Below are 26,281 nucleotides of genomic sequence, written 5' to 3' on the forward strand. Positions count from 1 at the left end.
CAAGTCATAATTGAATGAATGTTGAACTAATTCTAGATGTAGACAAGTCATTGTTAATTAATGACCATCAGTATTTAAGCGGACACCTTGATAATTAAAATAATCAATTATTTATTAATCTTATCTTCATTTACCATATAAACAATTGTTGCCAATGATTCTATCATAATAATTAAATGGACGTTTTAGATAAATGTATTCACACTGATCAGCAGTGAATAATTGTTAGGGCCGCTACAATCACTGGAAGGGATGACGTCGATGCGGGTTAATTAGCTCGCAATATTAACTTTTTGGCTTACTACAACATTTTTTGAAGCATTAGAAAAATAAATAAAGGTGTTTGAAGTCTTTCTGGATCAAAAATATTTCTTATGTACATGAGTTATAAAATGAGTAAAAGGCACCATTCTGCCTGGAGCAGTTTACGTTACCACGTCTTATGTAAACAATGCATAGATTGAAATGTATTTTGGAAATCCTGATTGTGCATTTTGAGAAGAGTACCTATTTTTCCAACAGCTTAATCCATACCAAAATGTACACAAATTTATTATTGAACATTCAAGAGAACCAAGATCAGAATATAAACAGTGGATAATCTCCTGGCTTAAATTCAATCAGATTAAAATGATATTACCCAACATTTACAGGTGACACTGGCTTGTTGAATGTTGACAAATTTTTATTTCATGGTATTTTGTAAACACAGATCGAAACTGAACCTTTTTCGAACTGATATTTCTTTTATAGATTCCAGTTTCACAAAATTGTACTTCGTAAGAGATTCAAAATGCCACAATAACGACAATAAGGGGCTTTAAAATAGAGAGCTTATCTATTTCTTTATAGTACAGTTAAATATTCTTCTGGATATTCCAGGAAGAATAGATGTACATATGCCCCAAAGATCTCCCTCAGCCAAAATAGATAAAACTTATACATACCCATCTCCAGGAATATCACGCAGATGAAGACCAAGCTTTCCTAACTGGGTTGCAAAACTTGGGAAATTTTCATCTTCTGCCAAATAAGAATCCATTTTTCGTTCTCTCCGGTAGGCCTCGCGTATTGCTCTTTCAGCCTGCTTTCCAGAGTTATGTCCATTTTCTTGATTTGGAACATGTCCGTTGACCATTGCCTGGTTTCGTGTCATATTGGGATGGTAGTTACTGGTATTTCTGTTTTTTAGCTGAGTTATGGATGGCATCCTTCTTTAACGACATCAATTCATCCTGTTACATTTAACAGCAAAACCTGCATAATATATGAAAATAAATCATGAATATTGATGCATAATTCTTTAAATGAGAGAGTGAGAGAGGTTTTAACATCTACTTGACACAAATGAAGTCATTTTAGGACTGACATATGATATGGTACAAATTTATTTCAACAATTCACTTGTACATGTACGTACATATAGGGGTCTTTAGTAGTAGGAGAAAACCAGAGGACCCAGAGAAAACCCATGAGGTTAGGAACACGACCCTACTCCTTGCCACGTACGTGGGATCAAAAACATGCCACTTAACTCAATGACAGACCTTATGATCTAAAGCGAATGGATTAGACCACTCGACCCCCTTTTTTAAATCACATCTATTATATTACTATAAAATTAAATGAAATGAAATAGAGTTTAACGTCCTACTGTTTTGCTCCGACTGGGCTAATGAAGACGGGCATATGCCATACAGTGTGCTATGAGGAAATTTTGCTTGGGCAGCGGCACTATGGCCTACTCCTATATCGAATTCCAACTGCCATGGGATCTTTAACATGCACACCAAAGTTTACACAAGACTTCATTTTTTTGTCCCATCCAAACCACTAGACAGCTGTCCTTATCAGGCCCTCTGTTCTGCACCACTGACAGTGTCAAACCACGCCGGAAAATCACAATGAACTTTCTTGGTCAATACAGCGATCGAACGTGCAACCGCCAGACTAGCGAGCCAGCGTCTTACCAAGTTAGCCACTCTGGCTAATATGATGTAAATTTTGAGTATACTAGTAGGTTTGTTTTAACATGTCTGCTATTAGTACTTAATACTTATTATTGTTTTAAGATATTGTTGTCACAGGATCTGATTGCTCTTATTGTTCTTTCTATATGGCTGACTTCATTAAACCAGTTGGTGCAGAAAGGTATTGTATTAAATCTTATCTAATTTCAATTGTCAGTGTATATTATCACTTTTGATTATTTGTTTGTTTGTAGAGCTAAACGTCAACTTCCAGCGGGGGTTGATATAGCAGGAATTAATAAATTAATGTTTTTATAATAATAACTATAATTGTCGACACTATAATCAGTTTGATGTAAACTAATATAGACATAAAACTATAAACAGGCTACTATGAGTATTAATCCCTCGCATGTTAATTCATACCAATTATTAGTGACGTCACTAATCCCCTAGTTTGGTGTAAACTAATATACATATAGGTGGTATAAAACTATAAATAGGCTACTATGGAGTATTAATCCCTCACATGTTAATTTCTACCAATTATTAGTGACGTCACTAATCCCCTACATGATCTTGATGTTGTTATCCTGTATGGTTTCCTTTCCGATGTTATTACTTGTCTATATATGTATACCGTAGTTCCCCTACGCATTTGTTACTGTACTTGCTTGAAAATGTTGAGAAAGTACTCTTTGAAACGCTGTCGCCTAAATAAATTATTTAAATTAGTAATTTTCGTTCATAAGTGTAAGTTGCTTGTTGTTACATCCAATAACTTAATTCCTCTAAAAAGAGAGAGAGAAAAGAGAGAGAGAGAGGGTTTAACAGTCCACTCAACACAAACTAGGTCATTTTGGGACTAACATATGGTTCAATTATATTTCAATAATTTGCTTGCGCGTAGGGGTCTTAAACAGTGGGAGGAAACCAGAGGTCCCAGAGAAAACCCATAAGGTTGGGCAGGCGACCCTACTCCTTGTCACGTACAACCGTGGAATCGAAAACAAAGCCAGTTGAATCAATGACAGACCTTATGATACAAAACGCACACATTAACAATTCGGCCATCCACTCCCCTTCTTTTAGAGGATTGTTATCCTATTTATAAATACTGGTAGGCTGACTTGATGTACATTTATCATTAACTTGAAAATGTTACTTGTGTACATATGTAAGTTACAAGGTGTTGTTATTAAATAACAGAAAAATATTTTTAAATCGTAAGCTTATAAACCTTGTGGTGTATTTATACATGTATGTGAATAAATTATTATTATACTAAAATTATGAACATTGTACTAATAACAATATCTATAAATAGTCTTTGAGTGACATTTAGTAACTGGATAGAGTAATGATAATAAACTGCAGTATATATATATATATATCATATACGTCTTATCGGTTTTGTTTGCATATACACTGTAGTGCGGTCCTCTTGCACTGACTATTAAGGAAACAGCGACAAGAGACGTTTCAAAGAGTATTCTCTCACTTGACGTTATCATAAGAGTGACATTTAGTAACTGGATAAAATAATAATAATAAACTACAGTATATATGACATATGTCTTATCGGTTTTGTTTGCATGTAGAGCAGTCCTCATGTGCTGACTATTAAGGAAAAAGCAACATGGGACATTTCAAAGAGTATTCTCTCACTCAACGTTATCAAGCTATTCAAGCTATACATGTTGCAGTTTTCAATATTAGACGCCACTAACACAAATCGCAAAAGTCGGACCACTTGGCCACCCACCCTTTAATTGAAGAGTCAGACTCTCTGCCACACAATTGCACATGCTACCCTAATTGACCAACCAATAATTAAAATGCACGCTTCAGACCAATCGACCACCCAATCTACCTAAACCAAAGAGTCACACCCCTCAGCCACATAAATGCACAGGCTATACACCACTTGGCCAACCAACAGCTCAAGTCCACGCTTCAAACCACTCGGCCACCAAACCCACCTAAATTGCATTTGTTAGATCACTCAGCTATCCAACCGTCCTAAAGCACATGCCTTTGCCCACTCGGACACCATCCCACCAAAATCACTCAGTCATCCAACCATCTTAAAGTACATGCCTTTGCCCACTCGGACACCATCCCACAAAAATCACTCAGTCATCCAACCATCTTAAAGTACATGCCTTTGCCCACTCGGACACCATCCCACAAAAATCACTCAGCCACCCAACCATCCTAAAGTACATGACTGCCCTCTCGGAAACCGTACCATCTAAATCACTCAGCCATTCAACCGCCCTAAAGTACATATGACTGCCCTCTCGGAAACCGTACCATCTAAATCACTCAGCCATCCAACCGCCCTAAAGTACAAGCTTCTGCCCACTCAGTAACCATCCAACCTTAAGAGCATGAATCAGATTACTCACCCAACCCAAAACCCCTTTTATGATTTCGCCTGAAATAAAAATCTTTTTTCTTGTACAAAACAATAATGCTTCATTTCATGCCATCAAGAGAATTTGTACTACTATATTAAACTATTTGTGATTTTTCAACATCAACATCTTTTCTATCTTATCACTGCTTCATGCATTGCTTAACATTGTGAAATATATATAAACACACATTCTAAAGGATCGAAAACCTTAGAGCCTATCACATTCATATTAATATTTACTCTGGGTCTTTATCAGATCGATTCTGAATAGAACAGAAAATATTTCTTACCCTATACTACAAGGTGTGTCATTCATATACATGTATGTTGGTCCATATGACCGTATACAATGTCACAGTGTGTTTTATAGATTTAAGGGCTATAGACTGTCGTGTCAATATATATAGGTAGAGCCTTCATTTTAAGATAAGGCTGTCAAACTTGAATGAGCATGACAGTACAGTGGGCCCTTTAAACTGTCATCATGTCGTTGCAACTGACTAATAGTAATATCGATCATGCCTAGCTACATTACATGTACCAATATAGCATTTAGGCCTATACATGTATGTTATGTAATCTACATGTAACTTGCCGTATAATATATTTTCATAAGGAAAACTAAAATAAAAATAATTCATTCAAATTGATATTCCTTGATGAGTAGATCTAAAAAGATTTTAATATTTTGATATTGGAAATTGTTATGATATAGGCAATTGTTGCCTATTTACTATTATTACATAAATTTCTGTAATGTATAAATATTATATATTATTTATAAATTATATAACATTTGATTCTTAATGTCAAAAAAACAAAACAGGTATTCCACCGATATATATAAAACTACTCACCTATAAATAGCTGCTGATGGCTTGAAGATAAGTTTTGAAATGCAGACCGGCTCAGCCTCGGAATTCTAATGAATGAATTAATCAGACCTTAACTCTAAAATAAATAATATAGTGAGAGAGCTAAATACATGTATTTCGGCTGCTGTAAATCACTCAATCGAAATAGAACTGAACACTGAAATTTCTATTTTCTCTATCTGTCACTACAAATTTTGTATTATTTGATTTTAAACTAATACTCTTTCAAAATTTTATAACACATTTCTTCAAATAACCTTTGAATACATTCTACGTAACGTTGTCCTTCAGCTGTCAAAACAAGTTTGTCCCAAATTCACCCGTAAAGTACTATAATTACCTATCTTGGTCTGTAATTTGTTTAGATCGGTAGACTCGATTATCAAACTATGTATGGATAAAGGTTTTTCGCGACTTGCACCCCAAGACTATCGTTGTATGGGAAGTGACGTAAAGCATCTATGAGGACCAGTTATTGATTTCCCGAGCGTGAACAGGTGCTAATTTTTTAGTTCATAAAAAGAAGGCTGCAGACAACATTGTGTCCATAAGTTTATAATAAAATGATTGAAAATTAATAGTTATAGGTTTTGAATATCTTTGGTCTGCGAATAAAGCGGAAGAATCAATGTAGAACATGAAATTTTTAGTTATAAAGGGAGATAACTACAAAATAGTGTTACCTCCCCTACACCGTATTAATTAGCTGAAATAGCCGGAGCCGGAGTTTAAAAAAATATGGATTAATATTTTCAAAATAAAGCAATCAAAAAGTTAAAATAATATTTAAAAAAAGGGGCAATGCTTAAAATAGAGCCAGAGGACCGTACTTAACATGAACAATAATTAACAAGCAGGCTAGAATAATAATTACTTTATTTCAAAAGGGTTTAAACAATGAGAACATATTATGTACATTAATAAGATAGAAAAGAGATAGAAATTTATACATTAAAACTATATGTATACATTATATATATATATAAACAACAAAAACAAAAAAAAACAAGAATAAAAAACAAAAAAACCCACAAAAACCCAAGTTGAACATGTATTTACCGATGTACATTTTTGTCACATAAAAGGTGCAACATGGATTTAAAGAAGATTGACTGTGGCAATTAATACATAATTAATACATGCAACAATATTTATAGATTGTATGAATATAAGGTTAATCAAATCGAGTAAAAGACAGTAATTAATTTTCATTTAGATATTTAATTAGTTGGGCTCGGAAGGCGTTGCCGGATTTCAAGTGTTTGAGAAAACATGGTAATGTGTTCCATAGGCGTGATCCACAGAATTTAATACTATTTTTGACCACACTAAGATTAGGCCCCAGGTCTTAATACAATCAGTCGTTTTTTAATGTTAGAGTATGGGGTGGAATAGCGAGGTAGTTTAGGCATTGCTGGTTTATAATTTTGTGCAAGAACATGTATTTATTTAACAGTTGCCTGTTTTCCACATTTAAAACATTTATATTGTTATTATTCGCTGCATGAGAAATTTCGGCAGTGTGTCGAACATCAAGAATAAGTTTAAGAGCTCAATTTTGCTGGTGTTGAAGTAAGTCTGAAAAATGTTTATCAGAGCTGTCCCATATAGGTGAACAGTAATCAAAAGGGGGTTGAATATTTGATTTGTAAAACATAGACCGAAATTTAATAGGTAGAAGTTGTTTTAATTTGCGAAGTTAAAATAATATTTGGTTAATGATTTTTGAAACATATTTTACATGTTCATTCCACTGAAGATGGTTATCAATGATTACGCCTAGTAGTTTGAAGTTTGAGACATTTTCTATAATAGAATTATTGATAATTATTGACAGGTTAGGCTGAATATGTTTTCTTTTCCGTTTAGTAGTAATTACCATACATTTATGTCATTGAGTCAACTGGCGTGGTTTCGAATCCCCGGTTGTACGTGACAAGGAGTAGGGTCGCCTGTCCAACCTCGTGGGTTTTCTCCGGGTCCTCCGGTTTTCCCACTGCTAAAGACCCCTACGCGCAAGCGAATTATTGAAATAAAATTAAACCATATGTTAGTCCCGAAATGACCTAGTTTGTGTCAAGTGGACGTTAAACCCCATTTCTCTCTCTCTCCCTATCACCATACATTTAGTTTTTTGTTCATTTGCAAGCATTAGGTTAATTTGGCACCATTCGAATAGGGAATCGGTATCTAGTTGTAATTTAAATTGAAGGTCAGACATGTTATTTGCAGCAGTATAAACCGTGATGTCATCGGCAAATAGGTCACAGGAGGCTTTGAGGTGGAGGGGAAGATCATTTATAAAAATGTTGAACGGTAAAGGCCCTGCCCAATAACTGTTCGGTGTACACTGCAGAGCTTGTGGCCATTCGTGACGCAATATCATGGATTTCCCATCAAAAGACTAGTAAGTTCGTCATTCCAAGCGACTCTCTGAGCAGTCTGATTTCAATCCAAAATGACAACTCGGACTCAAGACCAGAAGTCATTTTGGAAATCAGGCAGCTGTACCAGAGGGTGTTAGAGAAGGGAAGCAAAGTAGAACTCGTGTGGATTCCATCACATGTCAACATTAGAGGAAATGAGGAGCCAGATCGACTAGCCAATGAAGGTCTCAAGGACACAACACCACTCCGCACCTACAGCACCACGGAAATCTACAGTATGGTCAAAAGACAGGTCAATTCAATCTGGGAATTAAATCTCGTTGAACTTGACACATACAGATTCCAGCTGGATGACAAGATCTACACGAAGACAACACTCAATCACCCTAGAAGAGATATTTGTAGACTTATATCGAAGCACTCGGCAAACCTCAACAGATTCCAGTACCCTACATCTAATCTCGGCTGTATGACAAAGTCCGACATTAGAACTACTTTCAAGTTCCCGGATTACAATGGCGTTGACCATGACGACCAATGACGTGATTGATGACGACGTATTTGAAGAATGTTTTATCTTACAAAATTTTTAAAGTTTGAAGCTTTTTTTCTTTCAAGTTTATCCGATTTTCTTTAGACAAGGACAAATTTGCACTGAAAATTCTACAAACTCTTCGAACGACGCAATTTTGAGAACTTCTTTCTAAACGCGTGCAAGTTTCCCTTATAAGTAAACCGGTGCCGCATCGCAAATGTAAAGGCCTAGGTACATATCACTTACTGTCATACAGCCGAGGCTAGATCTAGTGTACCGGAATCTGCCGAGGTTTGCCGAGTGATATCGAAGCTAAGGGTGAAAGAGCGGCTGCGAGACTACAAACACCAAGTCATCATCTGTGAGTGCGGAGAAGAATATACCACCAACCATGTCCTGGTAGACTGCGAGGTATACAAGGAGGAGAGAAGGGAACTAGTGAAAAAAATGGAGACCAACAACATACCATTCAACACTAAGAATCTACTCTTCCCGAGACCAGATCTGAAACTGCAAATCTTCGAACAAATCCACGCCCTAATGGACACAGTTGGACTAAGTAGAGTAGTGAAGTAAGAGGGGGTCACGACCAGACGGGCCCGGCATCTAAACACTAAACTACATAGGGGATTTATACCAAACTGGCAGGATAGTGGAGTAAGGGGGAGTCACGACCAGACGGACTCGGCATCTAAACACTATTCCGCCAAAAACAGACACCAAACCTACAGAGTGGGATAGTGGAGTAAGGGGAGGTAACGATAAGACGGGCCTGGCACCTAAACACAAACCCCACAAAGATGACATCTACCAAACTAGCAGGATAGTGGAGTAAGGGGGAGTTACGGTCAGACGAACTCGGCACCTAAACACTATTCCGCAAATACAACTGACACCAAACTCAGAGAGGGGGATAGTGGAGTAAGGGGAGGCCTCGATAAGACGGGCCTGGCACCTAAACACTAACCTCAAACGACGACATCTACCAATCCTGAAGCAGACGAGATCATCTACCAAACGATATGTTTTATATTAAATAAAGAACTTCCCACTAAACCAAATCCATGGCCTAAGGCCAAATGGAAAGATTGCAAAATCATATTCTAAAAACAGGAATCAGCTTCGGCTCTCCTATGTCTTGTCTGCGACATCACTTATGTGGAAGCAGACGTTAAACACCAAGAAGTAGTAGTAGTAGTATAGTAGTCCCTAGGATGGACCCCTGTTGGATTCCATGTATGACGGTCTGAAACGTAGATGTGTTTCCATTAGCAAATGTACTCTGGCACCGTTGATGTAAATAAGAGCTAATGAAATTAATAGTATTGACTGAAAGTTGGTACAAATTACATTTATCTAAGAGAATATTGTGGTTAACGAGATCGAAAGCCTTTCTAAAATCGAAAAGTATTACAAGAACCATTATAGCAAGAAATATATGTATTTTTAATGTATAAATTTCTATCTCTTTTCTATCTTATTAATGTACATATGTTCTCGTTGTTTAAAGGGCAAAATGTAAGAAAGGTCATTGGCCTTATTTTCAACCCTTTTGAAATAAAGTAATTATTATTATAATTATTATTATTAAGAACCCCACAGGACAGTCGCCAAATTCCTCTGCAATGAACCGAAACTTTGATAAACAGGTAAAGAACCCATGGCCATACACCAATTAACCCCAGATTACACTATAAATACGGCATGAAATTGTGAATTTATTTAATTTTATATCGAGATTTTCACGGAATTAATACCTCCATTTCACTGAGCTGCGGAAAGCTGCGGTACTCACGGACGTCCGCGGAATGGCTTTTACGGAAGTGCTTCGACATTTTTACGCGGAGAAGTGGGAAAAAAATTCCACGGAAAATGTCCATTTCACACGCTCTCGGAATACCTTCGAAACAGTCACGGTAACTCGGAACACATACGGGTAAACTACGGTACAAATCACGGCGAAGCGGCGGAGAAACTGCGGAACACTTAGGATTTGCGCCCGGATCGTCACGGAAGATATTCGGCCAACTTGCGGGCTACACTCGGCAATGACGGAAAATACGCGGGATAACTGCGGTAGCTGGCGGTACTAATCCGTGTGGCAAGGTAGAACTTCGGAACAAGCGCGGACCATCTTCGGCAACCGCGTTTCGTCTCGGACCAACCGCGACGTACCTGCGGAAAATCGGTAAAGATCAAAGGACACATACGGGTAAACTACGGTACAAATCACGGCGAAGCGGCGGAGAAACTGCGGAACACTTAGGATTTGCGCCCGGATCGTCACGGAAGATATTCGGCCAACTTGCGGGCTACACTCGGCAATGACGGAAAATACGCGGGATAACTGCGGTAGCTGGCGGTACTAATCCGTGTGGCAAGGTAGAACTTCGGAACAAGCGCGGACCATCTTCGGCAACCGCGTTTCGTCTCGGACCAACCGCGACGTACCTGCGGAAAATCGGTAAAGATCAAAGGATGACACCGGATTCCGCCGATAAAATCTCTGTTTTGAAGACAGAAAGCACGGACTTATATCCCCATTTCACTAGACCGCGGAAGACTTGCGGAAGCAAATCCGCAATTATACCGCAAAGTACCGTATGTCTTTCCTGTTGTACCGTATTGTTCCGCTAGGAAGCGCAGTGAATCCGTATTCATTCCACATCATCCGCAGCCTTCCGCGCGCCCAAAATTTTCCGCAAACGTTCAAAATTTGTTCGTGCTCTTCCGCAGTTAAACCGGGAGCGATCCGTAACATTCGCAAGTTTTCCGCTGTTATTCCGTATACAAACGCAGTTGCCGCAAGTTGTCCGCATGTATACCGCAGACATTCTGTCACTTTCCGCAGGTGTCAAATAGTCACGGATTACATGCGTTCGTGTAAGGAAAAATACGGAAGACCTTCGCCTGCGAATAAAAGCGCGGTATGTTCTCGAAATGTTACGGATTAGACGCGGATTAGATACTGAAGTGGCGTAAATAGCCTGACACCATGGATAATGATGCATTACAGAGCGGTGTGATGACGGGTTAGTCACGGATTAGGCGCGGTTAATATACGACTCGTTTGCGGACTACTTGCGGAAGCCGCGAAGCAATTGCGGACTGTTTGCGGACTTCCCGCGGAAGAATTTGCAGGGTATAAAATCCGTGCAAAGTCATCCTTCATTCATAGATATTTCTACCTCGTCATCGACAACAGGTATTGCAAACAATTGTTTTAAGATGCCAAAGGGGAAGCCTAGTTGTAAGAAGAAGGGTCCAGCAATTTTATAGGCGAAATCACGTGCAAATCATGTTCTCTTTACCAATTTTTCCGCAGGTACGCCGTGATTGATCCGAGACCAAACGCTGTTGCCGAAGATCCTCCGCACTTGTTGCGCATTTATTCCGCGTATAACGCAAGTACTCAGCGATCATTCCGCAGTTCTACCGTGCCAAATGGATTAGTATCGCCAGATACCGCAGTTATTCCGCTACTGCCGAGTGTGACCCGCAAATTATCCTTATGTCTTCCGTGCTCATTCCCATGTGTTCCGCAATTTTTCCGTGATTTTTTTCCCGCAGCTCTGCCGTCGAGGTAGAAATATCTATAAATGGAGGTCGGCTTTCCACGGATTCTATACCCTGAAATTTTTTTCCGCGGGAAGTCCGGAAACAAACCGCGATTGATTCGCCGCTTCTGTAAGTAGTCCTCGCGTACCACATGCAGTACGCAAATGACCCGTATATTAACCGCGCCTAATCCGTAACTAATCTGTCGTCAGGCCAGCTATCCCTTGTTTTGTGCGTCTCATCCGCATCTTTTCCGTAAACATTCCGTGATATACCGTGTTTTCCTTTCGCAGGTGAAGGTCTTCCGTATTCTTCCTTACATGAACGAAGGTTATCCGTAACCATTTAACACCCGCGGAAAGTGACGGAATGCCTGCGGTATACATGCGGACAACTTGCGGCAACTACGTTTGTATTTACCGGTTTAATTGCGGAAGAGCACGGACAATTTTTCCGCAAACGATATTTAAAGGAACGTTCGCGGAACAATTTGGGCTCGCAAAAGTCTGTATGGACGACGAGGAATGACTACGGATTCACTGCGCTTCCTGGCGGAGCCATACGGAGTGAGAGGGATTTCCTTCCGCAAGTCTTCCGTGGCCCAGTGAAATGGGGGTATTAGTTTTCGAAAATTATCGAGTTGGTTCCGCCCAGTTTTAGTGAACCCATGCGTTGATAAGTATTGGGCGCGAACACAATACAACCCACACTGATCAGCAGTCAATATTTTTTTAAGTAATAAATCACTAATATTACACTATTTATTGTCAATTTTGTCATATCATTAAATATATGCAAACATATTTTAAATACTCTCGTCATTCAAATAATACTCCGAATAACCATGTCATGGTCCGAATCAGAGAGAGAGAGAGAGAGAGAGAGAGAGAGAGATGGGGTTTAACGTCCACTCGACACAAACTATGTCATTTCGGGACTAACATATGGTTCAGTTTTATTTCATTAATTCGCTTGCGCGTAGGGGTCTTTAGCAGTGGTCGGAAACCGGAGGACCGGAGAAAATCCACGAGGTTGGAAAGGCGACCCCACTCCTTGTCACGTACAGACTATATACTCAAATATATCTGAAGGATTTGGGGGAACAGGGGCAATAATTCTGTAAATGATAGCTGATATGTGCTACAGACATCCCACCCCCATCACATAATCATTTATAATGTTTCGCACTCCCTTGAAAATCACCAATCGAATTTAGATACTAGTGCAATAAAGAACATACTATTGATGACACACAAGAGTGTGACGAGTGTCCCGATACCCCCTCCCAAAATATGCATTTGAACCAGGTTAGAATGATATTTTGAAATGAAAATTCACACTTTCCTGTTTTTTGCATATATTATTTCACTTCTTGTGCTGACTTTAAGTAATATTAAAGTACACGAGGCATGGTATGCACCATCTTGTTTTTTTCCCCTTTGAGTTGGCTATGCATTTGAGAAACTTTAATAGCCAACAACTATCATGGACATTGGTAGTTGCATAACATTTCAGCTGAGTTTACAATTTTCATTATTTATCGGTGTCATGTATTTTACATGCTAAGCGGCTTTATAAGTATGCATGGCGATGACCTACATGTTACTATTTTAACTTTGACGCGGGAACATTATCCACCCCAACTACCCACACCCGAAAAATACAAAAACAACGCCCTGTTATCGTCTGATCCAATATTGCTAAACCTGTCAAGATGTAGTTACGTTTTACTTGATAACCTCTAAGGTCATTTGGTGTTATATTTTATATCCAGTGAAAGTATATAACGCATGACCGACGACGGCCCGAAGCTATCATCAAATCGGTCGTGGTCAACTATTTATGGAAGTCACGGTGATTAAGTGCGTTTGTCTGCTGTACTATCCTATTGTGGATGCAGACGTTAAAGAACTAAGGTGATGATGATTATGCTCAGCGAGAAAAGCGCTTGCTCACTGACCAGGAGATGCTGGGTTCGAGTGTTAGCGGAAACGTTCTTCAGGGATTTTCCAGCGTGGATTTTCCATGTCAATAACGCAACACGGGGGATTTACCAGCCGAGGAACAGTCTCTGTCCGGAAGGAACGAAAACAGGCCCAATCAATCAATAACATTGGGTCTGACATCGGCTCTACCCCACCCCCACCCACACACACACACACACCCGTTTCAAACCGGACTCATTTTATTACCAACTTCCTGTAGATTTTGCCGAGGAAAAGTCGTAACTACACACTTCACGATTACGTATAGTTTAATGGTCGAGACCGAGACATTAAGTAATATATTGTAACAGCAAGGGGGCCGTGGGCCCGAGTGTTTTTACAATATATTACGCAATGTCTTAAGCTCGAGACCATTAAACGACTTCAAATACAGACATTCTGCACGTGCTTTTGCAATGAAATGCGTCACGCAAGTCCAGTATTTCACTAGTATAAATAATGTACGATTGGCAATTTGCGCGTACCATTATTTGAAATAATGGTACGCCAACATCAAATGATGTCGTCACATCTGTATTTTAAAGTGTATTACTGAACGACGTCTCAAAGTTAGTGATTGAATCATAACAAGGATCAGTGCTGGATTAACCATAAGGCAAATATAAGGCACGTACCTTAGGGCCAGCCAAAAATCCAGGCCACAAACTAATAAAGTGATTACTTCATAAAATTGACTTTAAAAAACTAACTGACGAATTTGCAGTCACAAAAGCACGCAAAGTCATAATCTAGCTAGGCAGTGAATGGGAATATGAAGGCTACTTATAGTAAATACAGTACTGTCAATGTTCTGAATTTGTTTGTAATAAATTTTCTTTTGCTAAATTTAACTTAATTCCCTTTGTCAATGAGCCCAACATATCTGTATTTTCAGGCCACCTATCAAAATGTGCCTTAGGGCCAGCAGAGCCTTAATCCGGCACTGACAAGGATAGTACATTTAAATGTAAACAAAAATAACAAAAGCAACACCATAGTTAATGACGACCAATCAGTGCTATTCCACTATTTGCCTTGAAGGAAACCTAAACCATTATAGGGATGCACACAATTAAAAACGGCAATGCCAGATATTTGAGAATACCAACGTTCCATTGGGTGATGATAATTGATCAAATGATAAGAATAACAACTTATTTATCAAACTTTTACCTGGAAAAGTAAAGCAAATTGATTATGAAGTAGTAATGGGTTCTAATAATAACGCCGTGGCCCAGTGCGTGAAGATCTTGGGTTCGCTACCGGCTACCGGTGTTAGCCGAATAAGTCCCTCGGGATTTTCGGCGTGGTAGCCGGGCAATGGACGGTCCCTACTCGCTCGAAAGGGACGAAAAGCCGAGGTCCTATGTACACATTGGCGTGCACGTAAAAGAACCATTATTGACAGTTGGAGTTCGAGATAAGAGTAGGCCGTAGCGCCGCTGTCTGGGCAAAAGTTTTCATAGCGCACTGCATGACGTATGTCCGTCTTCATTAGTCTAGACCCGTCTTCATTAGCCCAGGTTAGGAGCAGAACAGTAGGACGTTAAACTCCATTTCATTTTCATTTCATTAGTCTAGACAGTACAGAAAAGTGGGGCGTTAAACCCCATTTCTTTCATAATAATAACGCAACATCCTTCAAAACATTGACGTCAATGAGTAAAATATCTGTGGTCTTATCCCATTTGTTTGATTAATAGCCAGAGTTATCTCCCTTTATACGTACTTAGCATATGTAGCCAATTCCGTGCTTTAGTTAGCGCAATCTGTTTCGCAGAGTATTACGAAAATCTTCTAATATCTCTGTAAAAGATGAATGCCTTCAACACATCACGTCATATCACGCGGCGTCAATCATTGGCTCAATGACGCGTGCATTGTTTACATAAGACGTTACTGATTCGAAGAGAATGGCGCCTTTTACTCATTTTAATACCCATTTACACTAAAATAGGAAATAATTTTTACCTACAAATACTTCAAACGTCTTTATTTATTTTTCTGATACATAAAAAAAATGTTTTAGAATTTAATTTGTCGGAGGAAAATTGTTAATATTTGTGGCTCATTAAGTCGCATCGATGTCATCCTTATCAGTGATTGTCGCGGCCTAGCGAATGTTCACTGCGGATCAGTGTGTAGTTAGCGTAATACTAATAGTCAACTTTATTGACAACCGACCATTTTTAGCCTGACTGACAGTTCAGAACAGGCAACTCTCTCCGGTTTGATTTTGGTAATTAACGCATACATATTTTGTTTGTTTGCTTTCTTCAGACTTGACACACCGGAAACTGACAGTAGCCTACGTTTCAGTTATCGACATTTCGGCCATGGATTTAAAAACCTGTGGCCGAAACTTTGGTGGATAAGACGATGTGGCGCATTCTGATGAAACAATGAAATGAAATGGGGTTTAACGTCCTACTGTTTTGCTCCGACTGGGCTAATGTAGGCGGACACACACAATGCAGTGTGCTATAAGTGAAATTTTGCCCAGATAGCGCCGCTAATACCTACTCTTATATCGAATTCCAACTGGCAGGGAATCTTTTACATGTACGGGAGCTCGGTTTTCCATCTCATCCGAACGATTAGACAAGTGTCCTTGCTAGGCCCCCCGTCGTGCACCATTGACAAGGGGAAACCACGCCCGGAAAATCCCGATGAACTTTCACGGCTCGGTGAAACAATGCAGGAGGAACGTTTCAGTTTTAGAAATCTAGAAAAGTGTTCCGACTTTGTAAATTTCTAATTGTTTTTTTCACCCAGTTTAAAAACGAAAAACCTAGAACTGAAGCTTTTTTGATCTTGTTGTATCATGCATGGTTTCTGATTTGTTGTTACTGCTTGTCTATATATTATGATTGCCCTACACATTTGTTACTGTACTTGCTTGAAAACGTTGAGAGAATAGGCCTACCCTTCGAAACGTCGCCTAAATAAATCAGTAATTGTTTTCCCATAAGTATGTGTTATAGTTTATTGCTCTATCCAGTCACTAAATGCCTCTAAAAGATCCTTATTTTTCTTCATCTGGGTGGGACGAAAACCATGTGAGGTCCCATGTACACGGTGATATGGACGTAGAAGCACCATGGACAGTTGGAATGCGACGAAGAGCAGGCGGAAACGCCACTGTCCAGGTAAAATGTTCCCCATAGCACACGCTATCGTATCCCCGTCTTTATCAGACCAGGTAGGTTGCCCATCCCAACGGCTTAAAGACGCTGTTTCTTTTTAGGCCCCGCAATATGATAAGATGAAACCACGCTGAAAAATTCCGAGGTATTTTCTCGCCCAACACCGGGATTGAACCTGGGACCTCCTGGTTGGTGAACAACGGATTACCCACTGATCCACCACCACCCGCCACCCCCCCCCCCCCCAACGTGACCCCCAACAGTTGTCCAATCGGGCACGAAACTATTATACATTAACTTCAACTGAATGTTCAGTTATTTCCTATTAGTTGTAATTTGATCTCTCGGACATGATTTCCATTGTGTTATTGAATTTATAGTCTGTCTAAAGAAAAGACCGATTATCATAAAGCACTGAGTCCATGTCTTTGTTTCAGATAGTACTATGATCACCATGTCGACCAATAATCAAGTTACGTCCTAATTTGAACGTGGATCGCGACTAAGTCTGTCCTTATAATTCAATATGTCCCGGGTTTTTTGTCTCAAAATGATATAATGACCGAGGACAAGATCTACCAGTTACACGAGCGTATAATTAATGAATTACTTGATTGACATAGATTGGAATTTATGTTGTCTATCGCGATTTTTTTTTTGTCAGAAGAATTCCATTTTATTGGTGTCTTCAAAGAGTCTGAAACAATAAAGCAATTTCAAAAAAAAAAGAAAATCATTCTCAGACGTCTAATGTGGTTTCGTCCTAAATCATTGGTAATGCACATAAAACATGTAATTGACGATGCGGGATCATTGCACAAAAACACAGCTGAGGACAAAAGCTAGTTTCAAAGTCGGATTAGAGGGTTTCTGAACCGTTACCGATTGGGAACTGTAACTGTTGTACGAGGAGCCACGGTGACTCGGTCTGTAAGAACCATTGATAGAATTAATTACAATAAGAGTAGGGCGAAACGCCGTGGCCCGGGAAAATGTCGCGAATGGCACACTGCATGGCGTATAGAAAAAGTATAAGAGTTAGAGCCAAATGCAGATTTCGTGAAGATCTGAGATGTAAACAGGGCTAGGTAACGTTACTGCTGACGAGATTGTGGGTTAGGACTGGGTCTAGGGTTAGTGTTAGTGCTAGCCCTGTTTACATCTCGTGACCTTTGACCAAATCTGCAGTTGGCCTTAATTTTTAGAACTTAACCTGGCGTATGCCCATCTTCATTAGCCCAGTATAGGAGCAGAACAGTAGGACGTTAAACCCCATTTCATTTCATTCGCCCCGTTAGCACGGAAATCTAGGACATTAAAACCATTTCCTCCGATTTCACTACTTGTGGGACGATAAGCCAGCTTTAAATGATACGCTTTTAGCATTACTGGTTTAACAATTAATTGCAATTAACCAGATCATTTAAATTATCAAAATATTTGGTTCTTGGCATAATTCAGAGCAAACGCCTATTTTATTCAATGTTTCAGCTGAAAAGGTGCTGCAGTGGACACAGTTAAACCTCAAAGCTAATCAAAAGCTATAGAAAATGAAATGAAATGAAATAGGGTTTAACGTCCTACTGTTATGCTCCTAAACTGGGCTAATGAAGACGGGCATACGCCATACAGTGTGCTATGAGGGAAATTTTGTCCGGGCAGCGGCGCTACGGCCTACTCTTATATCGAATTCCAAATGCCCGGGGATCTTTTACGTGTACGCCAATATGTACACGGGACCTCGGTTTTTCGTCCCATCCGAATGACTAGACAGCTGTCCTTGTCAGGCCCTCCGTCCTGCACCACTGATAAGGGGAAACCACGCTGGAAAATCTGGATGAACTTTCTCGGCCAATGCAAGGATCGAACTCTCGACCTCCAGGCTAGCGAGCCAGCGTCTTACCCACTTAGCCACGTGATCCCCCCATAAGCTATAGAGCGTGACGGGGATCACGTGGCTAAGTGGGTAAGGCGCTGGCTCGCTAGCCTGGAGGTCGGGTGTTCGATCCCTGCATTGGCCGAGAAAGTTCATCCAGATTTTCCGGCGTGGTCCCCCCTTGTCAGTGATGCAGGACGGAGGGCCTGACAAGGACAGCTGTCTAGTCCTTCGGATGAGACGAAAAACCGAGGTCCCGTGTATACATTGGAATGCACGTAAAAGATCCCTTGGCAGTTGGAATTCGATATAAGAGTAGGCGATAGTGCCGCTGCCCGGGCAAAATTTCCCTCATAGCACACTGTATGGCGTATGCCCTTCTTCATTAGCCCAGGTTAGGAGCAGAACAGTAGGACGTTAAACCCCATTTCATTTCTATAGAGCGTGACAAGTCGTATCGGGTTTTATGCAAATGAAATGAAATGGGTTTAATGTGTTACCTTTATGGACAATAAGTGAAATTTGGATTCTGTTGTCTTACTATTCTGGAAATGAATTGAAATGGATTTCGACGTTCTACGAAATGCTGTCGCTACGGCCTACTCTTTTTTCGAGTTACAATTACTGTCATGGGATCTTTAACGTTTTGTCGAAGGTATATGTACACGAGATCTCGGTTTTTCGTCATATCCGAACGACTGGACCCTATTCGTTGCCAGACCATCAGTCCTGTATCAGTGACAATGGGAAACCAGGCAGGGAACTTTTATGGTCAACACCGGGATCGAACATGGGACCAGACTGGGAAATCCAGCGGAACCTCTCGGCCAATACCGATATCGAACCTGGCATCTCCTGGTTAGCGAACCAACGTCTTATTCGCCGAAATAGAGACGTATCTTTTAAGTGGAAAGGGTAACGCAGACCTCGCAGGTTATGATCAATTATATTGAATACATTTAGCATTTAACAACAAATAAAAAATCAGACAATTTTCTTTGTTGGGAATCAGGGTGAATAGATTAACGCCTCTAGAATTATGTGTATTACCACAGCAAGAAATCATTAAGGAATTCCCCATGGTAGCTAATATCACGCACCGACATTGTACAAAATCCACTCATCCACTCGGTAGGTTTTGGAAAGATTTTCCTATCTGGATTCAGGAATCGCAAATGTAATGGATTCAAAATTGGTGCTAATATTCTCTGTATCATTAAGTTGCTGAGTTGTCTATTTTCAGAACGGGTGGTGAATTCTGGTTTAGGGTTACCTCTGCATGTGGGAATTTCCGACCTTCTAAGAACACGTAACGCACAGCTAGTTTATGTTGTACTGTTGTATTCTAACCACCAGTGCAACTGCAATTTTAGGGGGCGATTAGGAATCTGACCCGACCCATGTTAACTGCACATGTAATACGGGAATTGTGCGTAATGGACGGAGATTTTAAATCAAATTTTGTACAGCATTGGCAGCGGGTTGGACAGACGATTCGAGGACAAAGCTTAAACATGCATTATGCAAGAGCAAAATCTGCTTATTACAAGACTTTCTTTAGGCCTGAAATGTTATCTAAATTATCAATTAGACATTAATTAACTTATCCGAGACTATGCAAAAATTTCACCCGCTTCTTTCTCGACTCATAGTGGATCAATTTGACTGAAATTTTCAGCAAATTACCTTTACACTATCTAGTTTTTAACTATTATAGCGAGAACTGCCATCTCTTTATCTTATCTCCCATAATGTATCTTTAATACGTTATAACTGGTTATAGGGAGAGGCACAGGCCGCGGGTCTAAATTTCTGCATACACCCAATGTGGATCGCACTCGTGACGACACCCAATTGCCTTGCAGTTGGCCGTCCTAAAACTCGACCACTGAGCTATCACACAACTCTAGGATTCAAATCCCGCTGTGGTCGAAAACGCCTGCGATATCACCCTCTGTGGTAGCGGACATTAAGCCAATCGAACGAACGAAGGAAACTTCAAGTTACGGAATTTATCGTTTGCTATTCAACATTTTTACCGAATGGATTTTGGTTTTGTATACTCTGCTAATGTGACAGCTTAAGTCGCCATGCTGCTCTTTTGTTCCTTCTGCCTTTCAGCATGTTTCAGAGAGACACGTAGTTTGAAGAAATAATTAGGGTTCTCGCACATTTCTAGCAGATAATTACAGACTAGATGAACGCGCATTAATCTTACTCGATTTCCCAGCTGCTAGAAGATAACTGTATCAAATATAGTGTTGAAAGACAGGACAGGTCAATCAAGGTCACGGTATAACAAAATGCCCCCAGACTTTGACACCTTTCCTGTAGTGTGTCCATTTGAATTACATTACAATCATTATAAGTAATTGGTGAGATTTGTATCTATACTACGTCATTCTGCACTGAGCTGTCTACTTTAAGAATAGATATTTGCCCTGAATGGTCGCCATTTTTTTTTTAAAAATAGTATATCATTCACTTGTTGCCATTATATGGGAAGATCTGTTTAAAGCCGGTGTTCGTAATTTGAGGGAGTTTGAATTCCTTTCACAATATCGTGGTTTGCAAGGGATTAAACATAATGCTAGGTTTTTTTTATGAACTGAACGATTCTCAACAATTTAAAATATTGATGTTGAACACAAAGTAGAAATATAAATGATTTGTTGTATACCAATCATTTATGTTATTGTAACTATAGTTTTGCAATTTAATCAGCATTTGGTGTTTTGATCTTACCTGGAAAAGATGGGCTTCTGATATCCAATATTTAAGACAAAAAAAAACATTTTCCGATTGGTACACGAATCGTGTACCATAATGCATTTCAGCGCCATTTGTAACAAGGTGCTCAAAGAATGAGGCTAGACATATTCCACAAATCATGTCAAACAGTGATATCATGTTCTTATTTGGAGAGCATGCACAATAAATAATATCGGTGTTGACTGGAATAACCAGGCGCTAGAAACTGACTTGCGGTTGAGACTTCTGGCGTATTTCGCCGAACATAACTGATGACAATTCACAGTAAAACGGACACGATTGAATGTAAAACAGTTTATATAAATTCATATTACATTATTATATGTGTTGCGACCCATTTGTGCCAATTTCTAGGTCCAAAATATTAGCGATTTAGCTCCTTTAATTATTATCTAAGCCGTGAGATAATCGGTGTACATATGTCTTGTATGTAAACGAATATTGCTTTTGTTTTCCGGTTTTAACATGCATTATGCAAAAGCTCAATCTCCCTACTGCAAGCCTTTCTTTAGGTTTGAAATTTTATATAAACTATTAACTTGACATTTATTAACATTGACAATACCACAATCAAGTCTCGATCACGTAGGTCCGATTTTAAGTAGATTAGAACGGTTCAGCCATTTAATGATTTAATATAAAAATGGTGAAGCTTTGAACAACCAGTACGGTGGTTACAATCAATTCACACATATTGTCAAATCTTCAAAGGCTAATATCTTCGCTCAGAATAACGTAATTTGAATGAAAATTTCAATATATTCATTTTGCATTCCCTATTTTGAACTATTTTAGCAAGAACGACCAGTTCTTTATCTAAATCTTACATAATGTATATTTAATAAATATCTTTAATTAAGTAACTAATGCCTGTGTCTTTTTACACACGACCGTCGTCACGGCAACGAATGGTTTCCGTTAATGCGTCAAATTTGGACAAATTTACTTGTTCCAGAAAGAAAAACATTAACCGTGTTTATTTTGGAATACACACAATAACAATGGTAACGAGTCAACGGGTCAAACGTTTGCATATTTTATAAATTCAAATTGTGCCAGCAAAGTTTACTATATGCAGTGCTCAAATTGCGTCAAGCAAAGTTTATTAATTTAAAACTGGAATTCAAATTCGAAAAAAACGTACGTCCAGTATCATTCATGAAAATCCTATACATGTATCGTCATCCGTAAGTGCAAGGGGTCGACAGCCATAGCACACCCGCAAAGTCCTGAAAATGATATCGCAATTACTGGGTAGACATTGTCTACATGATGGATCATTCTATTGGATAGATAGGAGCGAGGCCAAGTGAGCTCTTCAATCGCTGAAGACAATAAACGTCTAACTGTATTTCTCGATTCACTTGTCTTGATAAACCCCGTAATTCAATTAAATCTTTTTGGTTGCCATTAAAAGCACAAGCTGATAAAATTACACCATCGCCCTGAGAAAAAGAATTAAATAACATCTTGTAAGATTCTTTGAAGTAGCCGCAACACGTGATTAAGATTGATTAGGAGGATTAAAGTGAGCATCTGAGTTGGGAGTTTTTAAATTTATGCCAAAATTTCTAATTCTTAAGCTTTAACGTACCTTAAATTGCGTTATAATTGCACATGGTTCTGATTTTTTTGCATCTTTCTCCAGCAAAATACAAGTTTTAGATTATCTTTTTATCGTTATATTCGACAAGGTTTCATATTAAATAATTCTGATAACAATTATTTTTAAAACAAATTATTTTTTTCTCTTAGTTTTAAATAAAGTCTCCGAATATCATTTGTTAATCTCTATTCATACAATTCGTCCCGTGGGAAACATTTTAATAACCAATTAATAACCATTTTGTAAATAAAATAAGTTATGCATATCACTGTGTTAAGTCTCCGAACTTCACTTGACTGATAATGAAATTACAATATTGTGAAACTTCAATTTCTAAAACGATACCATATCTGTACAAAAATAGTGCAATTCAGTATTTACACTGCAGTTATGACATGCATTTTTACAATATGGTTTAGGCGATGAATTGTATAAAACGAATACGCCCGGTTTTGATTGGCCCAACTATTCACCATTGAACAATGAATTCAATGTTTCAAGTGTTTCTGTTCTGGCAGTAGTCAATGGTAGTAAAACTAGTTCAATATCTTGACTAATTTTAGTATTTTTATCAACAATCTCAAGGCTGGTGTGAATCACCATATTAGTGTTAGTACTATCGCGACGAGGACGTCATTAAGCGGCAGACATCAAAGGAATATTGATTCTAAACAACAAACAAAATATCAATTAGTAGAAAAGATGGAATGAAAATCTTGTAATGATTCGGCTATCAGTTACTAGTACTTGACGAATACCATTTTACCAGATGAGATTGTGGACACGCAAGCCCTTGAAGGTTCTGGTTTCCTAGGTAACCTTGACCGCACGTGTATGACTCACGCTATGTAGTGGACAGTGTTGTGTCCACTGCGCGTCACTTTTGGGTCTGTTGGCGACATGTTAGAAATTTTAAAGTGTCATCGAATGGTAATAGTGCGTGAATCATTCCTTTGAAGGTTCTGTGAAAACAAAATAAGGCCGTAAAAAGACCGAACTTTCCGCGACATCACTTCAGTATTGTAAAACGATTTGAGCCATCCCAGATAACATGTCAACAAGCCTTCACATTAGGGAGGGGGGGGAGCAATGGGGATTAACATCCACGCGACACATACTAGGTTATTTCGGGACTAACATATAGTTCAATTTTATTTCAATAATTCGCCAGGGGGTCTTTCACAGTGGGAGAAAACTCATGAGGCTGGACAGGCGAACCTACTCCTTATACAAGCGGGGAATCGAAACCACGTCACTTGACTCAATAACAGACCTTATGATCAAACCCACACGCGTTATACCATTCACCCTAATTTTCTGCACCAACCTGGTTAATAACGACGGGTATGCAATGTATTATAAGGAAAATTTGGCCCCGAAAAAAAAGGCGTGTCCACCTATCTCTTCCAATTCCAACTGCAGATTTGTACACGGGACCTACGTTTTTCGTTCCATCCGAAGATCTAGACGCCTTTCGAGACAGGCTCTTCCTTCCTGACTGACAAGGGAAAACTTTGCTGAAAAATGATCACGTAATTTCTTGGCCAAGACCGCGATCGAACCTGGGGCCTACTTGTTAAAATTAAATGGCGTCGTTCGAAGAGTGTGTAGTGTTGGCCTTTGTTTAAAGAAAATCGGATAAGCTTGAAAGAAAAACAGCTCCAGACATTGAAAGCTTTGTACACTCCTAGGACTAGCTACCAGAAGAGGGCTAAATTTTGGATGTTTGTATGATAAAACACTCTATACAGGAGTCTTCATGGGCATCGCCATTTATAATCCGGGAACTTTAAAGTAGTTCCAATGGCGGAATTCGTCATACAGCCGAGGCTAAATATAGGGTATCAGAGCCTGCTGAGGTTTACCGAGTGATAGCGATAGGGAAAATGCCCCTGCACAAAGCAAGATGGCGTACGCCCGTCTTTATTAGCACGGTAGGTGCAGAAAGACGTTCATCCCCATTTCATTTCAACATCAATTCTATTCTTTATTTTTTGCATAAATTACTGGAACACGCACTTAAAATTTACGGCACATAATGGTGCTTTTGATTTATTATATTAATGGCATTATTATTTAAATTGAAAAACATTAAAAAATCAGCTAAAACTAAAAAACAATACAGAATAAAATGTCTTCATTTAAATATCTAATTAAGAATTATTTACAAACAATGAAACAGGGTTTTTTTTTTTAAATTTTGAAACCTGACGATACGCTTCCAGATGTCCATCCATTCAAATCCGCTGTTATATCAACTCCCAGAAACTTCTTCCCTAACAAATAAATTACAAAATTGGACAAAAATACATTAAATTATATTCATAATTGGGTTACTGTGGAATAAATACGGTGTTTAAGTAGACAGAGCGTCTGTATGATGTCAAGGTGAAGTTAAAATTAATAATCCATTGCGGTATAAGAGGTTTTTTAAATGCGGACTAAACGGCTAATTTTTAATTTAATGTTATCGGTGGGGGATTTTTTATTAGCAAATGATGATTTGTGTATTTTGTGACAGCGATTGTTCGGCAATGAAATATGTTTTAATGGTTTTAATGCACCGAATGTTCTGTCATACCAGTCTCTCATCGTCCTCGTTAACCCCTGTTAGGACAATGATAAAAGGGGGTAGTCCATAGGGTTCTGAACTAAAATGAAATAGGGTTTGAAATGATATGAAATGGGATTTAACGCCCTACTGTTCTGCTCCGACTGGGCTCATGAAGACACACAGTGTGCTATATGACGGTAAAATGGGTTTTAACGTCCTACGTTTCTACACGGGGGGTTGGATGGCTGAACGGTTAGCACGTGCGCGCTGTATCATAAAGTCTGTCATTGAGTCAACTGGCGAGGTTTCGATTCCACGGTTGTACGTGACAAGGAAAAGGGTGGCCTGTCCATCCTCGTGGGTTTTCTCCGGGTCCTCCGGTTTCCTCCCACTGCTAAAGACCCCTACGCACAAGCGCATTATGGAAATAAAATTGAACCATGTGTTAGTACCGAAATGACCTAGTTTGTGTCGAGTGGACGTTAAACCCCATTTCTCCCTCTCTCTCATTTCAAGATCGCATTAACTAGGTTAGTACTAAGTGATAAGGTCAGCTCAATTTTCGTCATAGGTCACGAGATGTAAATAGGGCTAG

At 39.1% G+C, this 26,281-nt stretch overlaps 1 protein-coding gene across 2 annotated transcripts in view; it reads right to left on the minus strand.

The window, feature by feature from the left end:
• The window catches only part of LOC126827553 (OTU domain-containing protein 3), a 29,643-nt gene extending 24,067 nt beyond the window's left edge, over positions 1-5,576 (minus strand). Inside the window, exons 1-3 of one of the 2 annotated variants that reach the window (XM_050557022.2) lie at positions 5,525-5,576; positions 5,250-5,343; positions 948-1,257 (exon numbers count right to left, since the gene is read on the minus strand). In XM_050557022.2, coding sequence (XP_050412979.2) covers positions 948-1,210 — 263 coding nt within the window. In that variant the 5' untranslated portion in view covers positions 1,211-1,257; positions 5,250-5,343; positions 5,525-5,576. Of the gene's footprint in view, positions 1-947; positions 1,258-4,682; positions 4,936-5,249; positions 5,344-5,524 lie in introns of those variants that run through there. The other variant, XM_050557024.2, reaches the window with a different exon arrangement.
• Positions 5,577-26,281: the final 20,705 nt, after the last annotated feature.

This window comes from Patella vulgata, chromosome 7 (genome assembly GCF_932274485.2).
Source record: "Patella vulgata chromosome 7, xgPatVulg1.2, whole genome shotgun sequence".
Lineage (NCBI taxonomy): Eukaryota > Metazoa > Mollusca > Gastropoda > Patellidae > Patella > Patella vulgata.